The sequence below is a fragment of the Rhincodon typus genome, chromosome 18, assembly GCF_021869965.1.
Source record: "Rhincodon typus isolate 14 chromosome 18, sRhiTyp1.1, whole genome shotgun sequence".
NCBI lineage: Eukaryota > Metazoa > Chordata > Chondrichthyes > Orectolobiformes > Rhincodontidae > Rhincodon > Rhincodon typus.
The window spans coordinates 54031803-54044593 of NC_063349.1; the positions used below are offsets into that span (position 1 = coordinate 54031803).

At 39.5% G+C, this 12791-nt stretch overlaps 1 protein-coding gene across 1 annotated transcript in view; it reads right to left on the reverse strand.

The window, feature by feature from the left end:
* LOC109918294 (transmembrane protein 117-like) overlaps positions 1–12791 on the reverse strand; it is an 80708-nt gene that overhangs the window by 55045 nt on the left and 12872 nt on the right. Inside the window, exon 2 of the mRNA XM_048607956.1 lies at positions 10574–10733. Coding sequence (XP_048463913.1) covers positions 10574–10733 — 160 coding nt within the window. The remainder of the gene's footprint in view (positions 1–10573; positions 10734–12791) is intronic.

Genomic DNA, 12791 nt, shown 5'->3' on the forward strand with positions numbered 1-12791 from the left:
GATGCTGCTTGGCCTGCTGTGTTCATCCAGCCCTGCACCTTGTTGTCTCGGATTCTCCAGCATCTGCAGCTCCTACTATCTCTGATTATATTTTTTCATGTTCTTTTTGTTACAGAGGATATGGTTAAATGAAATCAACTCCCTGAAGAAGGGTCTAGGCCCGAAACGTCAGCCTTCCTGCTCCTCTGATGCTGCTTGGCCTGCTGTGCTCATCCAGCTGTACACTTTGTTATCTCAACTCCCTGATACTCACTTTATAAGCAAAAGTAACAATTTACTTATCTAATTCTAACAGCGAAGAAATGAACAGAACTACTAACTAACCAAACAATTCCCCCCAGCTACTAACTATTCCTGAGTAAAATAAAATTACAAAGATATGCTGTTCCAATAAATACAAGTCCAGCTATATAAACCAAACTAATAAGAAAAAATAAATGATGACTTAGACTCTCAAAACTACAGTCGGGATGGTTCTTCCAGAATGTTCTGGGCCTTTTCCGCTATTCTTCAGTCAGAAGATGACCAATCTTATAATAGGATTGGTCCTAGGTTGTCAACATCATCAGATTTAAATTCAATTGGCTTTTAAGTCTCTAAGTGCCTGGTTTAAATTAATTGGCTGATATTCAAGCTGGTTGCCTTAACATCAAAACAAGCCCAGGTTTCCAACCACATATGTTTCAATTTCAGAACTGGTTGTGCATCTGCAGCTGCTTGCAGACTTTTTTTTATCTCCAAGCTTAGAAAAGCACGTCACCTCTTAAAGGGACCACACACTCTTCCCCCCCATCACTTTTACAAAAAAATCCAAAACCTTGCCTTCCAATTCACAAGCGCTCTACCCAACTTCACAATCATTTAAAAATCTGGTTGCTAACGGGTAATGGTTTTGTTTATATATTTTATTGGTTTGCAGTAATCAAGCTTTACCTGGTTACCTCTTTTAAAAATAACAAGTTTTAAAGCAAATTCTTGTTTCCAAAAAAAACCATTTTAAAATGCTATCCAATTGCACCAGTTCATGGCAGATTTTACACCTGACAGTTTATAAATGAGCTTGAGGAAAAACTCAAAAGAAAAAAAAACACTTCTCAAATGGATGCAATTTCAAGCACAATTTGCACAGAGGCTGTTCATTGTGCTCAAAGCAGAGCTCTACACCAAAATGCTTTAAGAGCATGAACAGCAAAGTCCTAGCTTCCTAAGTGGATAAATTACTAGGTGGATTTAATGAGTACTCCGAGGGTCTTTCAGTCCAGGAATCCTTTGTAATGCAAAGGTTTTGACACCATTCTCAATCCACATTTAATACAATACTAAGCAGCACCTTTTGACATTACCTCTGCCAGCAATTCTCATACCACTTCTCTCAATTCAAGCCTGGTCCATTTCTGGATTTGTATGAGTGTAGTGTTTGAGCAAAGCGTTGCTATTGTTACTGACTGAATGTGTGTGTTTCTTTTTACTGTAATCAATACACTTGGTATGTCAGGAGTGTTTCTTACCCTCTAAGTGATTGTGCTTGTTAAAACATAGCAACTCCAAGCCCTTTGAGAACTATTAAAATAAAGTTTATTCAGTATCACATATTTACCCTGTATGTCTCAAACCTGACATCTCACTCAACTCACACACGCTGTAATAATGTAAATATTTAATATATATGAAAATAAAACAAAACCAATACAATTTATAATTGACCAAGTCTCCTTTGTGGCAGACATATCATTTCTTAAACAAGTTGATGCTTTAATTGAAGTGTAAGTCTTACAAATGAGTGAGTTCTAAATAAGCTGCACAAAAAAAAATCTTGCAACCATTTTTCCAGGAGGTTGGTACTCAGGCGAAGTCAAAGTTGGAATAGGTTGTGGGTGAAAACCTTCTCTCACTTACAAATATTTGCTGGCTATTAATTGGCTGCTTGATGACTTGTAGTGGGATCAACAAGCTTCTACCATTTTTAAAAATAAACTGAAAGATTGACCTTTTAGGATTCCAGAATACTTTTCCAAATAATTTGGGAGGGGCAGGGTGGGGTGTTGTTTTGTGGGTTTTATACTCTCAGTTGAGAAAGCCAGGATGTTTATTTTGAAAGACTTATTCAATTTGCAATACCCTTATGAATTAATTTCATTAAAGGGCACCGAATCAACATCAGTCCGAAAGGGTTCCTATTGAAAGGATTTTCTCAAGACAGAGAAGGAGTTTTGATCCACAAGAGAACTGAAGTCATCCTCAGGTGGCCATCTTTCTGCAGTATATTTTGTCAATTTTAAAACATCAAAATTAATTTGACCTTCATAACTTACTGAGACATGTGCAATACAAAAGCATCCTCACAGATGTAGGGTGAATCAATGGTGAACTAAGAGGAGATATGGTGCAGAAACATAGGGAACAGAACAGGATATGGAGAGGATATATTTATAGTAATTGACAATAACTGTTTATATTTTTCTGCGAGGTTGTATCACTGACATTTGCATCAGGTGTTAGTTGTATCTCAGCCCTTATATCACACCGTAACAGAACATCATGTAGAGAGACAAACATTTCACCATCTCCTTCTCGGATATAATGAAAAATCTGGAACTTTGAGCCCTGACTGTATTAAAGTAGGCTAAATTTAGATTAATTGCATTCTTAGTAAAAAAGAACTTTGACATAAAATATCTTTATTTAGAAACATTAATTTACATTTTTCCCACCAAATTTCAGTCTGATTCTCCCTGATGTTCCACTGAACTTCAGACCACACAAAAGCAATCTCTATCTTATCTCCTATACCGGAGGCAAAAAGGTGTCCAATTTAAAGAAGTATTTTTAATGAGGATTAAGGTTTATTGAGAACTGATTGAGTCTTCCAGTATTTAATTACTTATAGTCATTAGCATATCTCAAACCTAATCCAACGTTAAACTGAAAGGAGCCCAAAGAGAAAGCTGAGAACGAACATTTATTAACTCAACTCAGTCTGTGCATCAAATATCACACAGTATTTTACTGTTCCTATCAGTACCCAGTCTGTGGCTAAAATCTTCAATGCTATTAAAATCCACACGAAAGTCAGTATAACCTTATTCCCGTATTTCTCATATCGGTAAGTCTAAGGCATGAAGTCAAGATAATGTTGACCTGGTTCTTGTCAAGACATCTTATTGAAATATCTATTGTGTCACCATAACTGGAAATGAAAAGGCTTCTACTTCTGGAAGGTGGTTTCAAATTGACACAATAACGAGGGTAATTTTACAGGTCTGTGCTACTTGTATGGGGCAGTGTATTTGATTGAAAAATCAAGACTTGTGCGAATTTCTGAAATGCTGTGTCACATTATTCTCATTTGTAATTTCTTACTCCCTTCAACTTTTTGATCCTTTGTTACTATGTCCATTTTCTGAACCAGCAGTCATATATTAACATGCTTTCAATCACAAATATGTATAGATGGATGCTTGTGACATTCTTCATGGAACTAGTTAGCTGGAAAGCTTCTAATGACAATCAATTTAAAACTGCAAATTATAGAAAAGTACATTTTTGTTTATTATTCCTCAGGTTTGACAGCAAGGAAAGAAATCTTGATTGTTTCTCTGAACAGTTCTGGATGAAAAATTAAAAATCAGGGAGCTTTTATTTTGTCAATTTATATTGTACTCTTTACCCCAGGCATGGTTTCCCTTACTGAACATTGAATGAACAAATGGGACATTTACTCAATGGTATGTTCGCATAGATGTTAGTAAGAAATTTAAACTGGATTGGAAAGGCACCACGTTCAGTTTCATTTTCCTCCTGTACATTTCCATTATTTTCTGATTGCATTTCTGATTCAAAGTTCATTTTGTTTTTTTAATGGGACAGGTAGGGAAACAAATAAGTAAGCAAGTCTGCAAAATGAGTGAATGACAGAGATGGGTGTGGTTGTGAGTGTTGGAAGCTAATTATCTCAGCCCCAGAACAGTGCTGCAGGAACACACGAGAACATAGTGAGGTAAACCATTCAGTCTCTCAAGCCTGCTATTCATGACAATCCATAATAATTATCATTGAAGAGAAATTTCTTTATTCGGAGAGTGGTGAATCTTTGTAATTCTCTAGCCCAGAGTGTCATGGTTATTCAGTCATTGTATATTTTCAAGGTAGTAAACAATGCATTTTGAGACATTAAAGTCATCAAGGCATATTGGGATAGTGCAGGAAAATGGTGTTGAGGTAGAAGATCAGCCAATGGCAGAGTAGGCTTGAGGGGCCAAATAATCTGGAGTGCCCATTTCCTACGTGCTATTTTGATTGAGGTTTCAGCTCCACTTTCATCTACACCCCATAAGCTTCAACACGATCAGCACGTATGTTTTCTCATCAACTTATTCAGAGATATTATTACACACCTCTGGAGCAGAAGAGACTTGAACCCAGGCCTCCTGACCCAGAGGTAGGGATTCTACCACTACACAACAAGAGTCCCTAACTTCATCAGGACACTGTCCTAAAACCAACTATCTTCAGCTCCTTCATCAATAACCTTGCCTTCATCCAAAGCCAGAAGTGGGGTGTCTGCTGATGATTACAGTGTTCAATACCAGTGAAGTTGTGTCACATAATGGAGCAGTGTCTGCCAGCTACAAGACCCGGACAACATTGAAGTTTGGGCTGATAAGCAGCAAGTAATGCCACACAAGTGCCAGGCAATGACCTGCTCCAACAAGACAGATTCCAATCACCTTTTGACATTCAATGGCATTGCGTTTGCATCTCCCACCATCAATATTCTGAGGAGGGAGGAAGTGAAGGAGGTTACTGTTAGCCAGGAGCTAAGCCGGCCATTTAGCTACAAGCACAGGTAGAGTGGGAATCTGCAGCGGCTAAATCACCTTTGCCCTTGGGCGGCACAATGGCTCAGTGGTTAGCACTGCTGCCTCCCAGTGCCAAGGACCTGGGTTTGATTCCAGCCTCAGGTGACTGTCTGGAGTTTGCGCATTCTCCCAGTGTCTGTGTGGGTTTCCTTCGGGTGCTCCAGTTTCCTCCCACAATCCAAAGATGTGCAGGCTAGGTGGATTGGCCATGCTAAATTGCCCTTAGTGTCCAGGGGTGTGTAAGTTAGGTGGATTAGACATGGGAAATGCAGGTTTACAGGGAAAGGGTATGGGAATGGGTCTGGGTGGGATGCTTATCGGAGGGGTAGTGTGGAATTGTTGCGCCAAAAGGCCTGTTTCCGTACTGTAGGGATTCTATGATTCTAAAGACGCCCCAAAATCTATGCATCATCTGCAAATGTGAGCAAATCTACATTCCGCTTTAAAAGCAGAGGCCAAATCTGGTCAAAGGATTGCAACTCCTGGCATGCCTGAGGCTCTAGTTGGAGCACACAGTGAGGCAGGGAAGCAGGAATAAGTATGCTTAGTTTTGTCCTTTGTCTGTTGCCCTGACAGGGAGTAACAACCTAACACAGGACTACCATGGTGCAGAGTGCAGAAAGGAAGAACTGAATGATTAGCTAACTCTGGGCTAGAGAATTGGCAGAAGTACTAGTCTTGAGATCAGCCATGAAAGCTGAACCTGGTGGGCAGTGGTTGTTCAGTGTGCTGGGGGCAGGAACTCCAATGGCAGCTGCTCCGGGGCTTCGCTAGCGCTGGATCGGTTCGAAGGCAGTTGCAACTTCCTCCATAAATCACAGATGTGCAAACCAGAACCCAACCCCATCCTCCACCCTGGCAAAAGTGTTGTGTACTGCATTTAAAGATGGGACTTGTGGATTCAGGTCTCTGTCACATTTTGGCTGAGCTGCAGATCTCTTTTATCATTGTGAAATCTGGCCCTAAGTGTGTGTGGAATTCCGGATAAAAATCCCTTACTCTAGCTTGTTGGTTTTCTTGTTCTAAAGAGACAACTGCTGCTATCTTGAAATGATGCCTTTAAAATAGATTGAAAGGAGAAATCATTGATGCTGCCTCTTAAATACCTTTTTGCAGTTTCATCTGTTGTGAGCATGAAATTTGCCATCTATTGCGGTCTTATGTGCTACAGTAAACAGGTAAAATTGCCAGAGGACCATAGGGCAGCTCTCTCATTAAACTTTGCATCAGTATTTGTGGTGTAAGTCACCAACAGCATACCATATCTTCAAGAGATTCAGGGGACAGAGATGAGTGTAGTGGCCATCACTAAGGAGAAGGTACTGGGAAAGCTAAAAGATCTGAAGATGAATAAATCACCCAGACTGGATGGACTACACCAAAAATGTTCTAAAGGAAATAGCTGAAGAGATTCTAGAAGCATTGTGGGGAATTTCAGGAATCACTGGAGTCAGGGAAGGTCCCAGAGGACAGGAAAATGGCTAATGTAACCCTCCTATTTAAGAAGGGAGGAAGATAGACGACAGGAAATTATAGGTCAACTAGACTGACCTCAGTCATTGGTAAGATTCAGGATCCATTATAAAAGATGGGATTGAGGAGTACTCAGAAGTGCATGGTAAAATAGGGCTGAGTCAGTATGGCTTCATCAAAGGGAGGTAATGCCTGACAAATCTGTTAGAATTCTTTGAGGAGGTAATAAGCAAATTAGATAAAGGAGAGCCAGTGGACATGATCTATTTGGATTTCCAGAAGGCATTTGACAAGTACCACACAGGAGACTTTTAAATAAGACAAAAGCCCGTGGTGTTAGGGGGAATGTAGTGGCATGGATAGAGGATTCTCTGACTGGCAGAGGCATAGAGTAAGGATAAAGGGGTCTTTTTAAGTATGGCAGTTGGTGATTAGTAGAGGTCTGCGGGGGTCAATGTTGGGACCACAACTATTCACATTATACATTAACAATCTGGTCAAAGGAACTGAGGGCATTGTTGCTAAGTTTGCAGTTGACACAATTATACGTGGAGGGACAGGTAGTGTTGAGGAAGCAGGGAGGCTGCAGAAGGATGTGGTCAGGCTAAGAGAGTAGGTAAAGAAGTAGCAAATGGAATACAATGTAGGAGACAGTGATGTTACACACTTTGGTAGGAAAGGTAGAGGCAGAGACTATTTTCTCAACAGGAAAAGACTTCAGATATCTGAAGCACAAAGGGACTTGGGAGTCCTGGTTCAGGATTTTCTTAAGGTTAACATGCAAGTTCAGATGGCAGTTGGGAAGGCAAATGCAATGTTAGCCTTCATTTCAAGGGTGCTAGAATACAAGTGTAGAGATGTACTGCTGAGGCTGTATAAAGTTCTTGTCAGACTGCATTTGGAATATTGTGAGCAGTTTTGGGTTCTGTATTTGAGGAAGGATATGCTTGCCTTGTAAAGGGTCCAGAGGATGTTCACAAGAATGATCCCAGGAATGAAGGGCTCATCATATGAGGAGTAGTCCATAATACCATAAGACATAGGAGCACAAATTAGGCCATTCGGCCCGTCGAGTACGCTCCGCCATTCAATCACGGCTGATAAGTTCCTCAACCTCATTCTCCTGCTTTCTCCCCGTAACCCTTGATCCTCTTGATAATCAAGAACCTATCTATCTCAGTCTTAAATGTACTCAATGAAGAATAGTTGAGGACTCTGGGTCTATACTTGATAGAGTTTCAATAGATGAGGGAGGATCTTACTAAAACTTATAGAATACTGAGAGACCTGGACAGAATGGATGTGGAGAAGATATTTTCACCAGTTGGAGAGATTGGGACCCAAGGGTACAGCCTCAGTGTGAAGGAATAATCCTTTATAACTAACTGTAGTTTAGTAGTAAGGCTGGTAAAAGGATCAAAGGTCGAATGGTGTAGCAGACTCGATGGGCCGAATAGCCTAATTCTGTTTCTATTTCTTGTGGTCTTATGACGTGGTGTGTTTAACCTTAAGGTCACCATACCTTAGACAATGTGAGGTTGATAAGGTAGGACCTTCATTGGAAGGTCAGCTGCTACAGGAATTAAACCCACACTGTTGGCATCACCATGTATCACAAACCAGCCATCCAGCCAATGGAGCTAACCAGCCCCGGAATATGCTACAGTAATTCTATCCCGGTATCCTAGAATTATAATCCAAACATCACTAAATGTAGAAAAAGAAATACAGAAAAATAGAACAAAGACAGTCTATTGATGCTCACCATCTCCCAAATGCAACGGATACTGCATGTTCAAATAACATGAAGGATGGGAATAAGTTCAAACTCAAGTCTGAATTGACAAGCCATACCCTTGAGAAGGAACTGTATCCAGTCGACTCTTATATAAACCTATTCTTCTTTCAGAATAAGAGAAATTAGAGGACAGGAGGGAGGTTTGATTTTACTCATTATTTTGTTATAGGATTAGGGTTAGGGTAAGATTATTATAATTTAAAAGATTGTTATAAATCTGCTGCTGCAAGGTTAACAATAGAAATGGAACTATTCCTCCAATAAGGTTTCTGAATGGCAAGTATTTATAACAATGAAATATTGGTTATTTATTGTTATAATAATCTCTTTCTGAATCTTGCAGCTCTGTATTATAAAGTAATATTATCAGCACTTATGTGGGTAACTGAATAAAAGACATGTGGATAAGTACATGAATAGGGAAGGTTCAGAGGGATATGGGCCAAACGCAGGCAAATGGGACTAGTTTAGTTTGGGAAATTTGGGCGGCAGGGAAGAGTAGAAGTGAAGGGTCTGTTTCCGTGCTGTATGGCTCTATGACTATAACTCTCTCCCTATACTCCTTAACAGCCTCTAGAAATCAAAAATTCTGCTGTCTGCTTCAAAGCAATGTCAAGCTTTCCGTCACACTATAAATGATACTCTGAAATGATGCAGTTTGGTTGGAGAATTAATAAAGAAGGAAGCTAGTATTGGTGTGCGGAAGTCATTCATTCGCCAAACGTGAGCACATAACGCAACAAAAACTTGCATCTTTATCATAAGCTGTCCCAAGAATTTCACAGTCATGTAATTAAAAACAAACATTGCCACTGAGTTAAAGGACTTATCATGATAGATCACCAAAGCTTAGACAAAGAGGTAAATCTTAACAAGCATTCTAAAGGAGGTCAGGTCAACAAGCGTAGGGATGAATTTTAAAACTTGGGATAATATAGACCTTGTAGTTTTCTGCATTTACGGTTCATTTATGCATGGTATCTTGAATGAAATAACTAACAAAAATAAAAGCATGCATGGTAATAAACATTAGAAAAGTGCTGTCACTTACTAATTCTCAGAAACACATCAAGATTATGTACTTAATAAACATTGTCACTTGTCTATCAAGCTTTGTTGAAAATATGTAACACATGAAAATATTTTCACAAGTGTGTTATTTCTCTGGTAAGTGTTAGTAGGGCAACACTTTGGGACTAGTGCTCATAATTCTATTAGTTTTGAAATAGTTATCAAAAAGGAGAGGCCTTCCATAAAGTTTTGAATTTTGAAAGGAACATTCAAAAGTTGATTGGAGTAGCCTGTTCGCGGACGTGTGGGAGGTTTTCAAAATTAGATAACGAGAGTTCAGAGGCATTATGTTCCTGTTAGAGTGAAGGGTAAGGCCGGTAAGAGTAGGGAACAAAGAGTGAATAAAGATATCGATGTTCTCGTCATGAATAAGAAAGAGTCATATGTCAGATATAGATAACTGAGATCAAATTAATCTCTTGAAGAGTATAAAGGGTGTAGGGACATTCTTAAGTGGGAAATCAGGAGGGCAAATAGGGAATATGAGACAGCCTTGGCAGATAAGGTTAAGGATAAGCCAAACAGATTGTACAAGTACATTAAGAGCAAAAGAACAACTAGGGTGAGAATCGGGCCCCTTAAAGATCAACAAGGTTGTCTATGTGTTGAACCTCAGGAGATGGCAGAGATACTAAACGAATATTTTGTGTCAGTTTACACTGTGAAGAAATAGGGGCTAGAGAACTCGGGGAAATAAGTAATTGTTTTGAATGTGGTCAATGTGGACTAGTTGGACTGAAGGGTCTCTTTCCATGCTATATAACTTATGGCTCTATGACTCAATAAAATACATGCCACATGAAAATTTGATACACAGAGTTTTGCTAAATATTGTACTCAAAACCTACTTCTGTTATGTATAATAATAAAGTGACAGATTTTTTTCCCTCTTTAAGATGGATATAATGAGAAACATATTCCTTTCAGTGTGATACCTTGTTGAAATGAAATATTTTTGTCCAACTTTCTTTTCATTGCTTGTTCTTCTCATCTTAAAAATGTGTTTGTAGCCTTCATAAGTTCTAATTCAAATTGTTGATTCTTAAAATTGAAAAGAAGCTCTTTTCCATGCATTATAATGCACTAAATTCCTTATGATGCTGGGCGTCAGAGGCACATATATATGCCTTTTCTACTGAGCTTTGTGAAGAGATTTTTCCTATAATACAGAATTCAGATGACCCTATTACAGAACCATATTTTGTCTATCACAAGATTACCACCTTTGTTTGTAGCAATCAGGTTCCATAGCTACATTGTTTAACTTGAATGAGAATTGTTTGTAGATCTATCACATTTGCTTAGCAAACTGAGTTAAACATAAAATGATTTTGGCAAAACAAATGATAATTTTTGAAGATTTGACCAGTACCTGCATGACAATGAGGAGGTCAAAGACAAGGATAAAAGAGGCCAAAAAGGCTCTGGAGACTTCATCGCTTGGCAAAAATCCTCGGTTCAACTTGTCCCAACTGATCCAGTCAGTGGTGATGACAACAACAACAACACTGGTCAGGGTGATCAGCACAGACCTGTGAGCACAAGAGAGGAGTACAGCTTTACTAATTGCTATTAGGCAAGCAAAAGGAAGGGTACCAAAAGTATTTTGATAATTTTTGAAAGGAATGCTTTTATTTTTAACAAAGTGAAGTATTCATTTATAGAAACACATACATCCCTTTATTCATATATATCGTCTTTACACCTGGTCATTACATTTCTGTGTCGATATTTTCTAATCAACCTGTTCAGAGTTGCTATTACACACCTCAGGAACAATGGGACATAAACCTAGGCATCCTGGCTCAGAGGAAGGTCTACTACCACTGCGCTGCTAGAGGTCACTACGGGTCTGTGTACCTTTTATTGAATTGGTTGATTGACCACCATCCAGTAATCTATTATATTTGGCATTAAATCTGTATTTGTTATTATCCGAAACAAACAAAATATCCATGAATGCACATTCTACCCGAAACATGAGTAAGAATAGATAAAGCCCAATGTACTTTGAACTTGGAGAAATGTGTCCAGTAATTTGTAATGTATACATCTTGACAGGTGTGTTGCTTATTGATACTTACAACATCAAAGCAAGATGGATCTAAAACAAGATAACAAGGTGTAGAGCTGGATGAACACAGCAGGCCAAGCAGCACCAGAGGAGGAGGAAAGCTGACGTTTCGGGCCTAGACCCTTCTTCAGAAATGGGGGAGGGGAAAGGGGTTCTGAGATAAATAGGGAGAGAGGGGGAGGTGGATAGAAGATGGATAAGGGAGAAGATAGGTGGAGAGTAGACAAGATGGGTCAAAGAGGCGGGGATGGAGCCAGTAAAGGTGAGCGTAGGTGGGGAGTTAGGGAGGGACCTACACTCACCTTTACTGGCTTCATTCCCGCCTCTTTGACTTGTCTGTCTCCTCTCCACCTATCTTCTCCTCTATCCATCTTCTATCCGCCTCCCCCTCTCTCCCTATTTATTTCAGAACCCCCTTCCCCTTCCCCTCCCCCATTTCTGAAGAAGGGTCTAGGCCCGAAACGTCAGCCTTTTTGCTCCTATGATGCTGCTTGGCCTGCTGTGTTCATCCAGCTCTACACCTTGTTATCTCAGATTCTCCAGCATCAGCAGTTCCTACTATCTCAGGTTCTAAAATGAGACTGATTGCTAAGATAATAAGACATTTAAAAAAGATCACTTATGGAACATGGGTATTGCTGGCTAGCCAGCATTTATTGCCTAGCCCTAGTTACCCTTCAGAAGGTGAGCTGTCTTTTATGAACAGCTACAGTCCATTCACTATAATTAGACCCATAATGTCATTAAAGAGGGAATTCCAGGATTTTGACCCAATAACACTGAAGGAATGGTGACATATTTCTAAGTCAGGATGATGAGTGGCTTGGATGGGAACTTGTAGGTGACTGACATGAGGACAGACTGGATCAGATAGGTCAATATTTACTGCAGTTTAGAAGAATAAGGAGGGGTCTCCTGGAAATCTATAAAATTAACCTTTCTAGAGCCTTCTGCAAATTCTGTATGTCATCCCTATCTCTTGCCTTTCTACACATTTCTGTGTCATCTACAAACTTTTCTCATTCAAGTCATTAATATGTATTGGAGCTCCAGCACAGATCGCTGTGGCACACCATTAGTTACAGGTTGTCATCTTGACAATGCCACCCCCCATCCAAACTTTGATTTATTCTGGTTCATCAGTCCTCTATTTTTGCTGATATATTACCTCCAACACCATGCCCAGTTATCTTATTAGGTATCCTGGTGTGCCATTCTTTATCAAATGCCTTCACAAAATCCAAATATATTACATCCACTGTTTCCCCTTTATCTACCCGGCTCGTTACCTTCTCAAAGAATTCTACTGAATTTCTAAATGCCAACAACAGTAAAATGAAGAATTTGAAAACTCTTACTGCCCAAATGAGGTTTCCCAATATATTAGGATTCCAGATGCGATACTCCAAATTAAAACAGAAATTGCTGGCAAAACTCAACAGATGTGGCAGAAGCTGTACAAAGAGAGCAGAGTTAATGTTTTTAGTCTAATGAAGAGGAGCTCCTGGGTGAGGAC